Source organism: Panthera uncia, chromosome F1, assembly GCF_023721935.1.
Source record: "Panthera uncia isolate 11264 chromosome F1, Puncia_PCG_1.0, whole genome shotgun sequence".
Taxonomy (NCBI): Eukaryota; Metazoa; Chordata; class Mammalia; order Carnivora; family Felidae; genus Panthera; species Panthera uncia.
In genome coordinates this window covers 15,830,879-15,852,497 of record NC_064813.1, presented here as the reverse complement: position 1 = coordinate 15,852,497, position 21,619 = coordinate 15,830,879, and the positions used below count along the sequence as shown (strand labels likewise).

Below are 21,619 nucleotides of genomic sequence, written 5' to 3'. Positions count from 1 at the left end.
GGTTTTCTTTTCTTCCTTTTCTTTTTTTTAAGTAGGCCCCATGCCCAGTGTGGGGGCTTGAACTCACAATCCTGAGGTTAAAAGCTATGCACTCTACCAGCTAAGCCAGCCAGGCTCCTCTTATTGGGTTTTTCAGTCTGGGTTTGGCTATTCCATATTGTCATTTCTTTGCTACTTCTTAAATATTTTTAAATTTTATTTTGTCCAGCATTTTTAGTTCTCGAAGCTCAAATAACAAAGCCCATTAGAAGAAACCTTCAATAGTGTTTTTAAAAAACATTATACATTTATGCATGTCAACTACACTTCTATTAATGTCAAATTCAACAAAAAATTCATTACATTCTTACTAAATGCAAGCATTCTACCTGCAAATTCAAGAGAAATGAGGATTCACTAGACACTGTACTTGACTTAGCAGACCTTAAAGTCCAAGGAGAGTACTATCAAAGTGTAAGAGACAATAACACAAAACAGAATACAAAACACAGCTTGGTGGTACAGTGAAAAGATCTAAGACATTTCATCTCCAGAGTTTCAACTTCTTCTGTAAGAAGTCAAAGTTTTATTCATGAATCCTTTGAGTAAGTTATAATCTCAGGGACATCATTTGGAAATTTTAGAAATCAAGTCAGTGTTTTTTATGGCATATGAAATAATTTTAAATTTAAAATACATTATCTTTTGGATAAGAATATTATTGTAATATAGTATTAAGTTTATTTTAATAGAACAAATAAACTTTAAAATATATTATCTTCTGATAGAAGACCAAAGATTTATTAAAGAACAAAATCAAACTGAACTATGTGTTACATTAAAAACAGATAAAAATTGCTGTTATAACTCACTATTTGAAGTTCTTATATTTTATTCTTCAAAATTATCAACTGGCTTATTTTTCTCATTTTCATGTTTACTTTCTGAATGCTTATAAGACAGAAGTTTACAGGCTGGTCTTTACAAGCCTGTAGGCAGAATTTACAAACTGTGGGTGTAAAAATTATTTATTCCTAATACATGAAAGGCTCTATAATCATTATTATTTTTCTATCTTTTTAGCCCTCATTTTGAAATAGACAGCTCATGTGTGATCAAATGCATGCAATTTATGCAACTGGTAAATATTCTTGCTAAAGAAATTTGAGAATAATTACCATGTAATGCTCTTCATTAATATATTTCTACATTAGTATTCATTAATGTTCCTGTTTTAACCAAAAATCTACTGTGGATATAAAGAAACGAATATAAGACAAAAGATCAAGCCAATGGATCCGTTATTTTCTCAATACAAATTATTGGTTAAATCACAGTAAAGCATTTAGTGTAACTTATAACATTAGTTGTAACTCATGAGGTAAAAATTTAAATTTTAGTTTAAGGACAGATGGCAGAGGGGTAAAAAACACAGACAATTAACAGATATCTGGATAAAGTAGGAATAAAAATAAACACAATGGGAAGAATGACAGATGTACTATTTACCACTCATAAACTTATCGTTTAACACTAGACATGTCTAACAAAATGAAAAGGTAAACAACGCAGAAAAAAGCATTTACCACAAATGAAATCCTGAATACACATTACTAAGATCCCAAAGGTCAAAAGACTGGAAAAATAATTTAAAAATAAAAAATATAAGTAATCTATAAGGAAAACAGAGAACAGTTACCAAAGATATGCAAAATTCCAGAATTTGCTTTCCCTATTTCTTCCATACTCTGCTTCAAAATAAAATAACACTATAGTAACATATAAAGCACAAACCCCAAATATTTTCTACATAATCTAATAAAACTAATTCACATATCTTTGAGGAAGATTCTTTTGAAAGTGGAGGTTTTCCCCATAATGCATAAAGTATTTTTAAAAACCTGCAAAATGTATGGGGCTCCTGGTTGGTTCAGTTGGTTAAGCATCCAACTCTTGATTTCAGCTCAGGTCACAATCTCACCACTTGTGGGATTGAGCCCCACATCAGGCTCTGCACTGACAACAAAGAGCCTGCTTGGGATTGTTTCTCACTCTTTCTCTGTCCCTCCCTTGCTCATGCTGTCTCTCAAAATAAATAAATAAACATTTAAAAATAAAAAATAAAGACTTTGAAATGTAAATAACTTCATTTTAAATAAGCTCCAGAATTTTTAAAAACACAGCAAAACAACATTGACCATAATATAAAATTTAAAGCAAATAATAATGAATAATTTGAGAAAAGTTACCTTTTGGGGTTTCTTCATTAAGTGCCAGAAATATTGGCACATTGGGGTTCCAAATGCCGGTAATAACATAAGCTCTTCCATCATAGCTCTTTCCCATGGATTCCTATAAAAATTCAGACAGAAATTACTGAGAATACATGCATCAGGAAAATCACCATTTTAAATTATAAACATATCTTACTTTAAGCAATCAAATTTAATAAAATTTGGATTTACAAATGGATTTTTTTCTGTATTATTCACCACCCTACAAAAGCATTTCTTTCCTTATTAAATTCTAAGGCTTTCTTCAGAGTTTCTATTTACAGACACGTACCTCTTGGATAGAAGGAGCTGTACCTTCATATACTGACTCACAAAAACATAATATTGGAGTGAAGTTATATTTATCTTAGACTTCTGGTCATAATTTCATATACCTACATACAAGGTTGTCCACAGTTTCTATTAAAACTATAGTGTACATCTCACTGAAGATATTTAAATTGAATTAACAGTAAGTCAACAGAAAAGCGGTATTTTTCTTCCAGTGTTCTAACTTATAGTATATTCTTAAAATATTAATTTACTTTATCACAATTAACACTTCTGAAAGTTCATACTTTTCTATTATCTATGTTGGATACTTGTATACTGGCTTACGATCAGTAACCAATGTTAGGAGGCTAATAGAGGTAATCAACACCCAAGTTGATTATCTCCCATTCACTCTTATACTTGCTCCCTCCTTCCCTTCACTCCTTCTCCCCTTCTTCATCTCCTCCACTCTTTCAGGCTCCTACTAAGCCCACTCCTGACCCTCACTGAAGAAGCCGGCAACTCCTATCGTGAAAGCAGGATCATATACAGTTACGTGCATGTATGTACGTGTGCAGGGGAGGGGAGGTTAGAGGTGTGCCCACGGGAGAACGGCACACAGCATACAAGTATGTGCATATGCAAAAGTGTATTATCTACAGAACTTTAAATTTCCTGTGCCCATTTCCTCATATTATGAATAGAGTGCTAGAAGTATCAGACTAAAACAAAGATAAATACTGTTTTTCCAATTTTACCCCAACACAGAAGCTTCTCTGAATCCCTATAAAATTATTTGTCATTTGGTAATTATTGTGTTTATTTTCCTAATGTATTGGTGGTATTTCACTAATCGAACTGTACAGCTTGAGTGCAGGGACCCTGCATTCCGGAGATGAAGTACACTCAAGGCCACGTTAAGGAAATTCACTCAGCACCTTCAACACTTTCATATATTCATATTCATTCTCTCTCTGTCTCCCCACCCCTTCCTCTCTCCCTCCCTGTGCCTATCCTCTCTACCTTCTCATTAGGTCCCCATTCAAAACAAGAATGGGCATCTGACCCCCAAAAAAACCCAATCCATTTCTGAACAAGAGCTTGTGCCATGCTTGACTCCAAAAAGATGAGTGAGCCCAATCAAATTATTTCTTTCAATTAACAAACACCAAGAAAAGTAGGCAGTCAGCAGTGGAGCTGAAAGGTTTTAATAAGAAGCCAGGCACTGACAGGCCACATAAAAAATGAAGTGATAACAGAAATTAAAAAGTAGGAAAGAACACATAAAGAAGAGTAGAGTATTAGGAAACCGTTAAGTGGTAGGAGAGAAACGGAGAAAAACAAAAAACCATTAAAAATGATCATGCAGTCAAAATACAAAGGCAGATACTGGGAGACAGGGAAGGAAGGAAGAAGAGTGAGGAGCAGAAAGAAAAGGGGCAGAGAAGGTGCAGGGAGGGAGAGATGAAGGCAAGGAGGGAAAGGGGAAGAGAAGGAGAAAGAGGAGACAGAAAGAAGGAAACAGAAAGGGGGAGGGGAGGGAAGGAGGTATAGAAAGACAGGGGGGGGCAGAGCACCAGATCTTCGGGATCAAGGGCAGCAGTGAAAAAAAGAGAAGGAGCTCAAGCAAAAAAAAGAGACTCAAAGAAAGAGCAAGCCCATGGGGGGACATGAGGCAGACAGGAAAAGTCCAAATAGCAAAAACCACTTTGCAGTGTTTAGGTACAATTTCATGAAGATCAATAACCTCTTCTATCTTCAAGGTGTTCTAAGTGGATCTCTGTTTCTTATAACCAAAATAGCCTAACTCAAACATCTGTATTTTTATGTCTTTGTAGTTCTCATAATACACCACCGCAATAATACTGTCTTACATCAAAAGCCCTCAATAACAGTTTCTCCTCATCAAGTACTGCATTTTTGTTATTGAACTAGACCTTTCTATCACACAGACTGGCTTGCTCCCAGCCTCTGATAAAGATGCTTCTTGGAGCACCTGGGTGGCTCAGTCAGTTAAGCGTCTGACTCTTGGTTTTGGCTCAGGTCATGATCTCATGGTTCAAGAGTTCAGGCCCCACATCGGGCTCTGCGCTGACAGTGCTGAGCCTGGTTGGGATTTCTCTGTCCCTCTCTCTATGCCCCTCCCTGGCTTTCTCTCTCTCACTCTCCCTCTCTCAAAAAAAAAAAAAAAAAATGACAAACATTTTCAAAAATATTTTAATTAAAAAAAAAAAAAGATGCTTCTTCAACTGTCTTTGCTGAAGAGTTCTTCCTAACTGCTGAAGAGTTCTTCCTAACTCTTCTGTCTCCACCACAAGCAGAGCTGACAAAATCAGGGACAGCAGGTAAGGGACATCCGGACAACCTAAGTCTCTACCCAAACTAGAAAAGGCAGGAACCCTAGGTGCCCTCCTCTTAGGAAAATAAACTAGGAAATACAGACAGAATGTGGCAGTTTACAATGGGAACATAGCAGAAAGGGCATAACACAGAGGCCGGAGAACACAGTAAGCCACAAATGAACTGTCAAGTCATGAGCAAGCTGAAGCTATGAGGTCAAGTAGGCAAACAGTAGGGTAAAGCAGACACACGGTACTGGAAAGAAATAACACACAGAAAAAGTAAAAAATGTAAGTTTGTGTTAATCTATCCATTTGTTAAGCAAATATGAGCCTACTATAAGCCATGGTCTATGCCTATTAAGTATCCAACAAGGAAAACAAAATGATCCTGACCCTCGGGAGCTGAGAGGCTAATGTTTTCCAAACAGCAATTTGTGACTCATTTGTGGATCATCAAATCAATTTAGTGGATTATGACCAGACATTTAAGTCAAGTAGAAGAAAAATAGAGTTCCTCATACACCTAAGGAAGGGGTAAGAACGGTTTCATGAAAATTTTATTTCTGCTTTTCTACACAAAGATTATAAGCATACTGGATTAAAATATAAATGAATTTGTAACTGTGAGTCCAGCTACTGGCCCAGTGTCAATAAATGGTTAATTGTAAAGCTCCACAAGCTTTCCGAGGCATTTCTAGGACTTTTAAATTACATTCCAGTTCCAAGAAACCAGGCTCTACTGAGTTTTCAGCTCTTCTTGGTACTTTGCAGTTATGCTTTTCCTAGGTACTAAAGGGGAGTAAAATTTGGCACCTCAAAATGTATCTCTTTGGCATGTAGGCTATTTTTAGTCTGATTATTTTAAAAAACAAAAGACTGGGAAAGAACCTCTGACCTCCCCCTTATAGTGACCATAGATAACTACAGTATAAAATAAAGCAGGTGAAATAGGGAGGAACTTAGCAAAGTCTGTTAAAATTCCTACGTCCCATGGTTTCTGAGTGGTCTAGTAAACATTTATTTGCCAAACATTTACTTTTTTTTCATCTTCCTATGGACTGTCTCCTTTCCCTTTGAGGTCCCCAACTTCTACCCCTTCTCCTTAGCTCAGAATGGCATATAAACCTCATTGCCTGACTACCTGTAGGCACCATATTCTTATGAAGCCCCAACACATATGGAATTAAATTTAATTCTCTCTTGTTAATCTGTCTCATGTCAGTTTAATTCTTAGACTAGCCAAAAGAACCTTGAAGGGTAAAGGGAAAATTTTCCTCACCAACTGTATCAATGGCTGTGGATCAAAAATTCTCATTTCCTTATTCCTACAGTACAAGGATATTCACCAAAAATATTCTCACTACTGGAAGACAATGGAGTCTCTGTTATTTGTATCCCCAAAAAAACAAATTTTATTTATACATGATTTTGTTTATATAATATATATGTGTAATATGGACATTTGACTAAAATATATTTTCACCTATAAATATGACTTTCTCTTTCATGTAGATCTTATATTAAACTAAATTTATAAACTTACAAAATGTCTCAATTGATCTTGCTTATTAGAAAATACTCACAGGGAAGAAAAGTTAGCATTCTTAAAAATTGTTCAAGATAAAAAGAAAAGTCTCACAAATTGTGAAACTAAATACAATTGTAGGATTTTTCAAAGTCTGTCAGAAAAAAAAGTGCAAGAAAGTGAAATTTGTTTTCAAAGTGTTCACATAATTAAACGAGTCATAGAAGAACACAACATCTTGCTCTAGAGGGAAGAACCAAGGCTAATTAGGCTAACTTATAAGGGATAGGACTTCTGGTGATTACAAAGAATTGACTTCGTAATAATCAGAACTGTCCCATAGTTTCCATTATAAGGTAATAAGTTCCATTTTATGAGATGTGGTCTAGTCAAAGCTCAATAGCCATGTAGTAAGATAGCACAAAGATCAGTAATAAATCACAACTACTGATAACTGCAAACACAAACCCTCCCAATTTTATCAACTATTTGTTGTACAGAAGCTTCAATGCTGACGAACCCTTTGATTTCAACATGGACTCTTCAAAGTGGAGGACTGCTCTGCCAAAGACACTCAAGACCAGGAAGTTCAATGCCAGTCTGTAATTCTATAATCTGCATTTAGGTTTCTCTGCCAGTGATTCACCTTAATCTTTTAAACTCCAAAAGACCATGACTAACTAAGACCTAGGAACTTGTATTGCATGTTCCTAAACTACCTCCTTATGGAATTTTCAGGACTCCAAAATGCTATGACTTGCCTTAGGTAAAACCACTTGTATTAGTGGTAGGTTGTAAAGAGCGATGGAAGAAAGCTGACTTGTTTTCACATTCAGTGGAACTGGTTTGTTCTTACCTTACCTATCTGTGCAATGCTTCCTCTGTATTTCTGTGGCTCACTGTACCAATCTAGAAGAGCACTTAACCTACTGCTGTAGTTACACACTTAAGAATCTGCTTCCATCACAAATCTATGAACCCACACATGGTAAGAGCTATGTTTTACCATAGCTATAAGCCCAGAACTCCACACAATGCTTGCCACACAATTATGTATTCAAAAAAAGGTTCAACGAACCATTGTAGGGCCACTAGAAAATCAATGTGACATTACCAGGGAATAACTCTAAAAAGCTGACAGAATTGATGATATTTAATTGACATCTATAAAACTCAGCTGAAAAGATGAAAACACGTAGTGCTTGTTATCTATCGGTAAGTGTAAAAAATCTCAGTCAAGTCACTTTATACTTAACTACTTTATACCTAATACTCTATTTCCTACATTTCTAAATCACAAAGTAAATGTTTTCGTTAAGTACAATATTTTTGTTTAAAAGATAGTATACTATTTTCATATCAAACATCAACTTTCAAATATATATTAACCTTCAAGAACATTCCTTAAACAAATACAACTACAGTAAATATACTTTGCTAAGGACAGGTTACCAAGGAGTATAAATTCAAAAATGGAAGTGCTTTAAAGAAAACAAAAGCATTCATCACAGTCCTCAAATAATAATAGTGCATTAAAATAAATGAAAGGCACCATATTCACTCTAAGCATGCCTGTTATAATCATGTACTTGTTATTTTTGGCTCAAAGAAAAGATTATCTTCCTAAAAACCTAAATAGATGAATAGATGGACATTGTCATAACACTATCCTTTTATTTGCTTTAATTTAGCATATGATTTTTTGGTGGAAATTTTCCTAAATCTCTCCCTCATAAGTAATTTTAAGTTTGGGTTTCCAAATCTAATTAGTACTACCACACAGCTGAAAGTTAGAAACAATTTTGACAATATGACAAAATCTTTAAATAGAAAATACTTCTAAAATATAAAATAACTATCATCTATACTTGGTTAATGTGCTTAAGATTATCATTACCATATCCAGTAAATGCATGTCACTGTTCTTCACGTTTCGACCTGGGCTTAATAACATTCCAAAACATCTGAAAATATTGGGGGGGAAAAAAAAGGACAAATAAGGTATCAAGAATATATAGAAGCCCAGTGAGCAAAAAGCCTTTTTATAATAACTACACAATCTGAGCTCTGTATTTACAAGTAGCTTTAGGTTTTTTTAAAGAAACACCACAAAAAAAAGAATTCATTGAGGTACATAATAAAATCACATAGAAATAAGTTATCTAAATTCCCAGATCTTTATTTCTACATGTAAAATATTACCAATGATCAGAAACTGTGATAAAATGGCCACAAATTACTGACTGAAACAAAACATAGTAGTGAGATATGAATTAATTTCTAGGTAGAAATGAGACTTTATTTGCCTTGGAGTTATTTTAAACATACAGATCAAAATCAACCAACCCAATTAAATGAAAAAGGAGATTAAAAAAAAAATAATAAGACTGTGCTCTCTCTTTGTATCAAGCCAGATTAACAGAAACAATTACCCTGGCCTTCAACAGTCAATTTCACTGAGTAGCCTGTTAATATTTATTATACCTTAAGTTTGAAAAAAAAGTTATATGAAGCTCATTACTAAATGTATTAGTATATTAGTGAAGATATTATCCAACATACTATATACGATTAACTATTTACTTTGTTCTGTGTTTCCTGATGCTAGAGAAGCTTTAGGAATCCCATCAATACTACCACTTTATTTGTGAAGGATTTTCATAAGCTCTAAAATTTAGCTAAATCTAACGTTTTTATTTTTGTTAGACTATTATTATTTCTGCTTTTAGGTAAGAAAAGTAGAGTCTAGAGAAATTTGACAATTTACTCAAATTCTTTTCCCTATTAAATAGGTCTTATAAATCTAGAGGCAATGTGATCTGTCTTCAGTATCCCTCTGCCAACAACACATAGCCACACTTTAACTAGAGTGTTTGTATTGCAGCTCTCCAAAATTTTTAAATATGCTATGGAACATTTCATACAGAGATAGAGAATGTAAATAAATATGTTAAGATTTTTTTCATTTCAAAATACTGGCAGCTGACACATCAATACTTTATCTGATCCTTTTTATTTTCTGAAAGTTTACCTTTCTAATAGCACAGCTTTTTCTTCCATGAACAAGTCTTATCCCAATTATGAGTCTAGTAAGTGGTAAAACAATATATACTTCCTGTGAGTACTTGAGGATACCATGCTCATGGTTCTCTTTTGGCATCCAAAATCAATCAAGTACATGACAAAGATAAAGTTCAAACATATTAGTGTACCACTGAACAAAATGGAATCTACTAAAAAATACTTCAATATTCATAATTTTAATACAATTACTATACAACGAAAAATCTCCCTATTAATTCCTATAATATACACTGTACAAATTAAATGTTAATTATGTAATTTACTGTACTATTTCTTATACTATTGCTTAAATACTTGCTAAGCAAGAATAAAAGAGTGAATTTTTTTTTCAAATATAAAATTTGGTCCCCTCAACTAAGAAGTCAGGTCAATGAGGTCAGAAGACTTCTCTCACAATACCATATGCTTTGCTTTGGCTTGCATCTCTCATGGCTTTTTTAAGAACAGATTTGTATATTATAGGGTTTTTGAATTAAAAACTATCATATACTTGTTGTAAAAAATTAATGGATACCAAAATATATAAAGAAAATATAATTTATCCTTTCTCTAATGTCAGCCCCCTTAAGAGCCAATGTTAACAATCTAGTATGCATCCCTTTTTGTTCTTTTGAAAACTTAGTTTTTCATCATTTTTTTTTTTTGCCAGGCACTTGCAGGTGAATGGTAAAATTGGTACAATTTTATATTTTCTTAATATTCTTATGTTAAATTCTACTGCAAAAAGAGCCTTGGAAGTTTAGGTTTTCCTTAAATGGCAACAGCTCTCACTTTATTTTGATGATCTTTGATGTGCTGCTCTTTTCCTGGGTTATAAACAAAAAATCCTGCCACCAACCAGGAGTGTGACCTTAGAGAAAGCACCTAACTCCCTTGAGCCTCTGCTTCCTCTTCTAGAAAATGGGAGAGGTATAATATATGAACTCTAAGTAAGTTCTTCCAACACGAAGACTGCACAATTTTTCTCCATCAAGCTGTATTAGTCATTTCCAAAATTATATTTCATTAAAGTACATCAGGCTTCCTACAGAGACAAGCGAGGTCTATTAGGAATAATGTGTCAGTAATTAGATAGATATTATTAGTACCACAAACACCTAATGCAGATATTAAGTGTTTCATTGGGGAGGTCAAAGCATTCAACCTTTCCTTGTTAACTCTATAAATAATGTAGAAAATTGCCATCACACCTGTTTTCTCAAGCAGTTCACAGTCTACTGGAGGAGGAAAATACAAGTAAACAGGGAATTACAACCTGATATGGTAAGTTCTAGGACTGCTGTATAAAGCACAGATGAGGCATATCCAACATTATTTATAATGTAGTAAATAGGCTGACCTGACCAAAACTTGCAATCAAACCTCCTTAGAATGAGATATTATATTATTACATTAATTGTAACAGATACTTAACTTTTTCTTAAGTTTATTTATTTTTAGAGAGACAGAGACAGAGACAGCAACAGCGCAAGCAGGGAAGGGGTAGAAAGAGAGGGGAAAAAGAATCCCAAGCAGGCTCCATGCTGCCAGCACAGAGCCCAAGACAGGGCTCGAATTCACAAAACTGTGAGATCATGACTGAGCCAAAACCAAGAGACAGACACTTAACCAACTGAGCCCAAGCCAACCTTAAGTCAGACATTACCATATTACTGCATTTTACATTTCAAGACAATCTGCATATGAAAAATGACAAAGCTTGTTTTCAGGAAGGTAGAAGTGATTTGCCAGAACAAAGCTATTACGTTAAAGGACTGGGATGCAAGTCCATATCCATGATCCAAAACTGCTGGTCTTCTATACATTGAACTCTGTCGTCTCCCTAGCCTATCAGAAAAGATTATAAATTCCTTATGTGACCCAGGACAAGTTATACACTGCAACATCTCACTTTCAACATTTCTGAAATACAAATGTTATCTGCTTACAGGCTCACTGTTAACGTAAAGATGAAAAACCTCATGGTGAAAATACACTGTAAACTATAAAGCAGTTGCCAATTATAAATTATTATTACAATTGCCACTATTAAGAAGAGAAAGTCTGGGGTGCCTGGGTAGCTCAATCAGTTAAGCAGCAACTTTGGTTCAGGTCACAATCTTGTGGTTTGTGAGTTTGAGCACCCCATCGGGCTCTGTGCTGACAATTCAAACCCTGGAGCCTGCTTCAGATTCTGGGTCTCCCTCTCTCTCTGTTCCTCCCCCACTCATGCTGTCTGTCTGTCTCTCTCTCTCTCTCCAAAAAAAAAAAAAAAAAAAAAACTTAAAAAAAAACAGAGAAAGTTTAGCCTTCCATAATACCTATGAGTTTTTACTCAAAACAGAGCTTTTAACAGCAAGTTAGCATCCATACAATCACCTAAACTCAGCACATCTAGCACTGCTTTAGACTTCAGAAATGGAAAAAAGTGAGAAAAACAAAGATGGTATGTTAATGTCCTGCAACAGGAAACTGGATTTTTTTACTTTTGCTTTTAGTCCATCAAATGATTAGGATTCTATTTACCTCCATTTATGCTGCTAGAAGACTACCGATAAAAATTAAGAAGGGAAGAAAGGAAAAGGAAAGGAGGCAAACATCTATCAATACCAGTCAAAGAACACTGTCTCTTAACTGAACTTTCGTTGTTAAAATGAAAAGTGACAGTATGTCAGAAGGAGGTAAACAGAAATACAAAGAAAAGCTGTAAGTCAATTAGATTTCTTTTCAGAATATACAAACACACTACAAGCTAAATTCTGAAAAAACTGGAATCCCAGTCTCACACTAAAGAAGTTAAAAAAAAAAAAAAAAAAAAAAAAAAGATAGTTGGAAAAGTCTTCCAGGTGAGAAATGTTGGGATTGCTTTTCCCTGACTAAAGGGATCAAGTAGAGATAGATACACAGGTATTCCTCACTGCGCACAGTATGAGGAACCATTAAAATAACCACACAAGCCAAAACTGTACAAAGCGATGTTATAATCAATGGGAAAAATTATGATTGTTTTGCAAACAACTTTTTTGTTGTTTTGTCAAAACTTTAAAAAACTCTTTACTGTCAGTTTTAAGTATATAAAGAAATGGAGGAAAAAAAGTGAAACTTATTTAGCCCCTTGTAACTTAAAGCGCTTAGAAACGTTGACAATTAAGGTGTTTTGCTTCTTTGGAAACAATTATTAAGACTAGCTTGAACAGTGCTTGCTTTCCTCTCATACAATTCACAACATGGGGTAAGCATCTTTTCTTTGAGGAACTCACGTTCCTTTCTAAGTCTGAATCAGCTTCCAATATTTTCTCCTTTGCACTTTTAATGTTATGAAAGGTCTCCGAGGGCTCCTTTAATGTGGAGCTTTTGCTGGCATCACCTCCTCTGCGACATTCATCCTTTTCATCGCAACCACTTTATTTATGCTGCTAGATTAATCCTCTGCCTGCCTATCTAGATTCCACTGAATAGCGGCAATGTCAACATTCCCGTGGTCCTATTCCTTTCTAATTCCATCTACATCCCGTTCAAATCCCGCAGAGTTATTTGCACAGGGCACTAAAGGTTCTGCCATGCCACATGCATACTATTCACTGCTGCTTCCTGTCATGATGCATGAATGTTTTTAACAGCATGCTTCTACCATATTTCTTCCAAAACTTAGCTAAGAAACTGCATTGTCTCCAGTCCTGTAATTATCATTCCCATTCAATGTGGCAACTAACTTCAAAATGTTGGCTTAAACGCTAGCAAAACTAACTAGAATTTTAGTTTTTGTTGCAGTTTTCATCCAAAGTAGAAGTAAATGCTTCATTTCAACCATAAGCACCTTTCTATTACTACTGAACTTAAAGATGATGGAGTCCATCAGAGTCTATCAGACTTTTTCAGAACGGCTCATACCACAGCTTCACACAGGGCTTAGGTCTCGTCCTGTTCTCGTTCTGCTGTCACCATTTCCAAATCTTCTAAGATTGCATGAAATTTCACTTTCCACATTACCACTTTCCATTTCTTTCCTGCACTTTGATCTTTGTTGGCCAACTCTTTCAATTATCCATTTTTGTGAAATGTTCGGGAGGTTTCCCACTGAGCGGTAAGGAGCAACACAACAACACACTCTGTGGTCTGAGAGTTAACTAAGCAACAGACATGCTGTGACCACTATCAACAGAATGTGAATGAAGTGATGTGACTGGTCACTGATCCTGTACTTATGTAGTGACAGTGCACTGAAGAGTTAACAGCAAAGTTTTCACTTTCTACAATTACTCAAAATTAATATACTATGGTAACAAAAATTTGAACCAAGTGGCTACAGGACTGGTGTTATTTAACTAAACCAAAGTAACATAAATTTGTGCATTATCATAACTGTAAAATAATGCCTCCTTGTCTATACACATAAGTTCTAAAAAATCTAGCCACGGCTTTGCCTTCTCATGTAGCAGTCTACTCCGATTCTGCAGGCTACTCTGATTTCCACTTATCACTCAAAACAGTCTCAGTAACGATCATGATTGTGGTACTAGTGATAATACCACCAACAGTAATAACAAAAAGCATTTATTAAGCATTTATTCTGAGTCAGGGACTATTCCAAATACTTCACAGGTATTACCCAATTTTTTCCTCTCCAAATTCTTAGGTATTATTCACAACTTACACATTAGAAACTGAAGCACAGACAAGTTAAATAACTTGGCCAAGGTCACTGTAGAGCCAGGATCCAAATCCAGATCAAAGACTCCACAGTTGTGATCTTAAGAACTTTACTAGCTTCAATGCCATCAGTCACAGGAAGAAGTCTCTCCATTAAGTTTTATACTTGTAAGCAAAACAGGTTTAAAACACTGGCTGTTCTTTTCTTTCCAATCTTCAGGTGGGAAGTTTTTACTTTCCCCCTAAGATTACCTGGAACACTAGGACTAATTACTAGGAAAAAAATAATTTAAAATAGATGCTTAGGATTGCTTTAGATTTGCTATCAGTACAGAGAATTTAATCTACAAGGAGGCTATTAAAGAAGAGGTAATATTTTTAGGTCTTTTTCTTCTCTTTTTTAAATTATCAACCAGTAAACTTCAAGAACATACAACAACCTCCAAACATACCATCCAGGGGCAGTAACTCCCACATTATAATGGATTGAAATTTGAAATGCAGAACCATTTTGAAATATCAATACTTTTACTAACACCTTTCAAATATAAAAAGAGAACTTAGCTATAGTCAGATAGAAAATATAAAATTAAAAAATTATTAAAACAAACCAATAAATTTCAAAATCTAACACTTGGCCTAATCACTGCTAAAAACATTTAGTAAATCAATTATTTTGCTTTACTATTCAGTAGGAATAATACAAGAAATCTGGATAATGATACATTATTTAGGCTTTTGCATATACCAGATATAGGAATAAAAATAAAAGCAAAACTGCAAGTATTTTTATAATTGAATGTACCTGAATATACCTGTAAACACAATTCAAAAACCTCACAAAGCATGGCAAAAAATAAAAATTTTCCCCCTAGCTACTACTGGTTAACAAGGGCTTGTTTTCTCCTACACAAAGGTAAATCAAATGTAGGTGGAGACAAAGATCAGCAAAAAATTATAAAGTCAATTATATGAGAAAATATAAAACATACACAACTTCAGCAAATTTTACTGAATAAGAATAATAAGTAATTCCAGGGACACCTGGGTGTCTCAGTTGGTTAAGTGGTTAAGCATCTGAATTTGGCTCAGGTCATGGTCTCACAGTTCATGAGTTCAAGCCCTGAACTGGGTTCTCTTCTGTCAGCACAGAGCCCACCTCAAGTCCTCTCTCTCCCTCTCTCTCTTTCTCTCTCTCACACACACACACACACATTTAAATATGTATACATATAAACATTTAAATATATATAATATAAAATGCATAATATATATAAGCATAAAATATATTTTATATATATAATATATACATTATATATATAAAGAATAATAGTGATTCCATCTGGACTCCCTGCTTCTTTTTTTTTCCCAGCTATAATTTCACTTCCTTTTTTTCTTCTACTCTTTATTTCATCTACATTTTCTTCCATGTCTGTTGATACATTTTTGTTTTATCTCTTCCATCTGGAGTTTTATCTTTCTTTATATAGTTGGCAGTAGAATTGATATGATTTACTGAGGAATTAGGTGTACAGGAAGAAAGATCTGACTCCAAGTTTTTCACCCTGAGTAAATGGAAGGATCAAGTTACAAATTGGTAAGACAGGGGAGACTATGGGAGGAACAGGTTTGGAACAGGGTTGGGAATCAAGAGTTTGAGTTTTGAACAAATAACCTTAAAATGCCAAATGAAGAGGTGAAAAGGAGTGAGCAGAAGATATCCTAACATTACTGGCTTTGCCTTCCTCTGAACGTTCCTAGAAAAGTGGCAGTCAAATTATGAAAACAACAAGAATTTCTCTGAGGCAACATTAGAGGAAGAAAATGTGGTTCTCACGTTGGTTCCAGTTAATAAGGAGCCTGATGAAGAACATCAAATGGAACTAAGTGTTTTTTCAACTTCATAAGTCAGCCTGAAGACACCGGAGACAAAGTTCATCATCCTCAAATGAATGAACAATTCAAGATTTTCCCCCAAAATGGTTGTTGTAATACACCAATCCTTCCCTTGCCAACCAATTTGCCTTCAGTTAATAAAGTGGCTTGGGACAATCTGCAAAACTGGTGCCAACAATTTGAGTACCGATGGCCGGAAAATACAGGTTTATGTGAGGCTCCAGAAACATGCTTACTCTGAAAGAAACGAGAATATTCCTAAACATCACCAAAGGCCAAACTGCAGTCATGCCTGAGGAAATGCAAGATGGTGGCCAAGAGATGAAGGATTTGGAAAAGTTGTAAGAAAAGTGAGACAGAGGAAGAAATAATACAGTTGAAGTGATAACTTCAGCACAGGAAGGCACGTTGGCAGCACAGTCAAGAACCACTGCAAAGAGCCAAATGATCTAAGGCTGTGAATTCATAATCCATTCCTGCTTCTGTTGAGATCTTTGTGCTACAAGCCTCTGGTGTCTAGTGGTGTGTGGTCCATGGCAGAACTCTCTTGTCAGACACAGAATGTTGGCTTTGCCTGCAGCTCCATGCAGGTCGGGCCCGGGCCTGACGCTCCCAAAAGGATGACCTCCCTCTTCCCGTTACCCGCCTGCACTTTCCCATCCCTAGGCCCAGAAGGTAACGTGTTACACTCTGAATGTGCTAAAAGAAATAAGAAAATGATGAAACAATTCATTGCAGGGGGGAGGGAGAAGTGACCTGGTTTGAACACACCAACACCATTCCCTTCAGATGGCCATAGCTTAATAAAGAGTAAGTGGTGGAGAGCCCACAGATACGTAGACTTCCACCCCAGCGACTGCTGTGCTGTGTCCTAGCCATTCTCAGTGTTGCCTGATGCCTTGAGTACAGATATAAATGTCCGGACTCTGTACTTCAGGTTTGCCAAGAAGTGACTGCTACGGCTACTTTAAATATTTAGTTATGCAGAATATAATTTAGTTTTGTTTTAATTACTAGATTTTTTTTTTAAGTAGTTTTAGGCTTTCAGAAAAATTGAGCGGAAAGTACAGGGTTCTGAAATACTGCCCCAACCCCTTCCTCTACTATCAACATCCTGCACCAGTGTGGTACATTTGTCGAACCTACATTGGCTTATCCTGATCACCCAAAGGCCATAGTTCATGACAGGGTGCACTTTTTGTGTCGTACAGTCTCTGGGCTTTGACAAGTATATAATGACCGCCTATATCCACCATGATAGTTTCAAAATAGTTTCACTGCTCTTAAATTTTCATGTTGCATCTACTCAATACTCCCTTCCTTCCAAATCCTGACTACCGATCTTTTTACTGTCTCCATAGGTTTGCCTTTTCTAGAATGTCATACATTTGGCATCACAGTAGCCTTTTCAGATGGACTTCTTTCATAGCAATATGCATTGAAGGTCCCTTCTTTTCACGGCTTGATAGGCCACCTGTTTTTAGTGCTGAATATTCCACTGCCTCCATGTACTTTGTTTATTCATTCACATACTAAAAGTCATCTTGGGTGCTTCCAACTTTTGGCAATTACGAATAAAGCTGCTATAAACAAACAAACAAATGCCAAATGAAGATCCTAAAGTTGTGGACCTATATTTATATAAATTTGGAATTCAGAAGAGACCTCAGGTTTGAGATTAAAAATTTAGAAGTCATTCATTTGTAGACTATATTTGAAGTCATATATTTAAAGCGATTGGATGAGGTAACTAAGAAGCAAGTGCGGTAGAGGAAAGACCGCTAAAATTATGTCATCAAGAAGGAGACATAGAATAAAATCTAAACAAGAAGAAAGCTTGCCATAAGAGCATGCCCATTTCATCCAAAGTAATAAGAGAAAAGGCAGAATATATGGTACAGATGAGATAAATTGGCAGACAAGGTGATAGGAATACCTAAAGTTCTACTATTGTTTCTATTATCTTAAATAAAAAGAGATAATTGGCTTAGAGTAAACATGTAGAAGACATGATGCACTTTTAAACAGAAGATGTGAAATAGCCTAGGAGAGACATGAAATAGGTTGTCTAGTAAAATGAAATAGGGATGCTAACAACACAAAAGTACACCTGAGGTTGTGGCCATGAATTTGAAGTAAAGCCAATCAGCATGGTTATATGTTTATTTTCCCAGCTGCATTCAGTTATAACAAGTGTTGGTGCAAAGGAGAAAGCTAGAATTAACCAGAGATGGGAATATGCCAGAGGAATGGAAAGATGGAAAAGAGAGCAAGGGAGTTGTGGGAGTATATAAAGGAATAATTTATAAAGGTAGATAACGGAATCTAAGTTGGGATGGAGACATGTAAAAAAGTAAAATCATGAAGTGAGTGGGTGAGGGACAGTAAAACATGATAGGACCATAGATTATTAGTCTCAGTGAGATCAAATAATTAATGGACTTGAGAAAATGAGAATGAATTAGACAGATAAGAAGTACTGATCAGACAGTAGGATACTTGATACTAAGATTATGAAGGGAGTACAGTCAATGGTAATGACAAATTCCAGACTATGACCCTTGAAGCAGGTGGCCGAAGTAGGGAGGAAGAAAGGTCTTTGGAGAGAATGAGATCAAAAAAACTAAGAAGCTGGGTTATTAGAAAAACCATCTATATAGATAGTGAAACTGCTATAACTTAGGAAAAGCCTAATGATTGGAGAATGACAGTGAGCCAGGAGCTAAAATCTTCAAAGAATGATGGGAATCCCAAGGATGTGTAGATAACTGCAACAATAGAGGCTAGCAGATGGGAAAGTCTGAGAGCATCAAATTTGAAGCTGTGAGTTTCTAAGGAGGGAAGAGGAAAACAGTCTGGAAGAAGCAAGGACATTCAAAGGATACTCACACATCTCCAGGCCAAGGTACAAAGGCAGGGGAGGAGAGAAAACAGCCATCACTTGAGAAGCAGTAGACTCAGGGCAAGCCCAGTTTATATAAAGTGAAGGCAACATTCAGAATCAGGTTGAAGATTAAAGAAACTATGCTTACGATGACTATGAGTTCCAGAGTGTAAAATGGAATGTCCCAAAAGCTGGGTAAACATGGACAACAGGAGTCAGAAGACAGAATATACAGAGTCATGTGGGGATCAGGATTTGAGTATTGATGGAAAACCCAAGAGTCTTGGATGTCTTACAAGGCCTGAAACAGCCAAAACAGAAACAAAATTCAGTGAGGCTAAAGGTTGAGGGTAGGAAGAAGGACCGTGGCAAGAGCATGCAGAGCCCTGGAATACCCTTCTTTACTCCAGTTTGGGACAACCAGGGTGCACGAGTTAAGGAAGGGGCAGTACTACCAGAGGAACATGGAATTCTGGGCATCCCTTTCCTATTATTGATGGGGGATAGGAATGCGAACAGACTATATGAGTGTGGAGGAGTTTTTACTTGAAGTACATCGAGGAAAGGTAACTACTGCTGCGTATCCAAAGACACTCTCAGTTAACGAATTTGCGAAATTGTAAACCCAAAAATATATATACTATGCATTAGCTCATAACCTCATCTCACAAATGCTACTGCTCCCTAAAAGACAAGGTCTGAAAAAGCTGTCCTATATCTTCAATAAAGAGACTTTCAATTAGGCAAAAGCTTATTTTCTACAATCAATAAAAGCTACACATACATACATCCCCAAGAAAGGAAATAATAATCTTAGATGTGGTCCCTGCATGAAAACCTACTTATAGCAAAATGCTCTTGTGTTGGAGTCCCCAAGACCACTCCAGGTTCGAAGATTTGCTAGAAGGACTCACAGGACTCAGCACATAGTTGCATTTATGGCTATGATTTATTAGAATGAACAGATACAGGGGCGCCTGGGTGGCTCAGTCGGTTAAAGCGTCCGACTTCGGCTCAGGTCATGATCTCGCGGTCCGTGAGTTCGAGCCCCGCGTCGGGCTCTGTGCTGACCGCTCAGAGCCTGGAGCCTGTTTCAGATTCTGTGTCTCCCTCTCTCTCTGACCCTCCCCTGTTCATGCTCTGTCTCTCTCTGTCTCAAAAATAAATAAACGTTAAAATTTTTTTTTTTTAAAGAATGAACAGATACAAAGCAAAATCAGCATAGGGAAAAGGCGCAAGGGGTGAAGTTCAGAGTCCTCGTCCTGTGGAGTCACAGAGGATGCATTTAATTCCTCCAGCAATGAGATGAGACATGTGTGAAAAGTTGTTTACCAGGGCAAGTGAGAGACTCAGTATCTAAGGTTTTTACTGAGGGCTGGTCATACAAGCATCCTCTGCCTAGGACATAACAAAATTCCAGATTCCAGAAGGAGAGCAAGTGTTCAGCATAAATCACGCTGTACAGTTTAGGCACAGTTCTGGGAATGATGGAAACCTCTCCGAAATCCAAGTTTCCAGATGCCATTCCAGAACCAACCCTACAGGGCGCCTGGGTGGCTCAGTAGGTTGAGAGTCCAACTTCGGCTCAGGTCATGATCTTGCAGTTCACAAGTTTGAGTCCCACACTGGGCTCTGTACTGAGAGCTCAGAGCCTGGAGCCTGCTTCAGATTCTGTGTCTCCCACCCCCTCTCCCAGCTCACGTTCTTTTCTCTCTCTCTCTCTCTCTCTCTCTCTCTCAAAAATAAACAAACACTAAAATAAAGAAGAAGAAGAACAAACCCTACAAGCAGACCTTTAGGAATAGCAGTTTTGGCCCTACTTTGTTAACTCTCTTCTATACAGCCCTATCTTGATATTTACATTTTAAGAGAACTTTAATATAAAACAATGCCATCTGTGTGTAAAATAATATAGATTCCTCAGGAGTTCAATTCCATTTAAAAGACTTGAGCACCTCGGTGTCTCAGTTGAGCATCCAACTCTTGATTTTGGCTCAGGTCATGATCCCAGGGCCATGGATCAAGCCCCTACATCAGGCTCCGTGCTGAGCGTGGAGCCTGCTTAAGAGTCTCTCCCTCTGCCCCTCTCCCCTGCTCGCGCTCTGTCTCTCTCTCTCTCTCTCTCTCTCTCTCTCTCTCTGTCTGTCTAGGGGTGCCTGAGTGGCTCAGTCAGTTAAGTGCCTGACTCTTGATTTCAGCTCGGGTCATGATCTCACGGTTGGTGAGATCAGGCCCTACATTGGGCTCTGCACTGACAGCATGGAGCCTGCTTGGGAGTCTCTCTCTCCCTCTTTCTCTGCGCCCCCCCCCCTTATTGAACTCTCTCTCTCTCTCAAAATAAATAAACTTTAAAAAATAAATAAAAACCTTGAATCAAGCTATATAAAGTTTTGATCAGTTATGAAAAGAATAACAATCTTCTACAGTATAGTGGAATAATGAAATAATTTGCCAAAATATATAATAAACCTTAAAGAAAACATGTAACAATTAGAAAAAGAACATGAGGTGGGGCGCCTGGGTGGCTCAGTTGGTTAAGTGTCTGACTCTTGATTTTGGCTCAGGTCATGATCTCATAGTTGTAAGGCAGAGCCTCATATATCAAGCCCTGCACTGGGCATGCAGCCTGCTTAAGATTCCCTCTCTTGCTCTCCCTATGCCCCTACCCTGCCTGCTTGGGAAGGAGGGAAGGAAGGAAGGAAGGAAGGAAGGAAGGAAGGAAGGAAGGAAGGAA

At 36.6% G+C, this 21,619-nt stretch overlaps 1 protein-coding gene across 5 annotated transcripts in view; it reads right to left on the bottom strand.

Annotated features, from left to right (window-relative positions):
• The window catches only part of RABGAP1L (RAB GTPase activating protein 1 like), a 763,363-nt gene that overhangs the window by 643,369 nt on the left and 98,375 nt on the right, over positions 1–21,619 (bottom strand). For 4 of the 5 annotated variants that reach the window (XM_049635168.1, XM_049635167.1, XM_049635169.1 and 1 more), the window contains 2 exons: positions 8,290–8,356; positions 2,229–2,331 (listed from right to left, as the gene is read on the bottom strand). In XM_049635168.1, coding sequence (XP_049491125.1) covers positions 2,229–2,331; positions 8,290–8,356 — 170 coding nt within the window. The remainder of the gene's footprint in view (positions 1–2,228; positions 2,332–8,289; positions 8,357–21,619) is intronic. The other variant, XM_049635171.1, reaches the window with a different exon arrangement.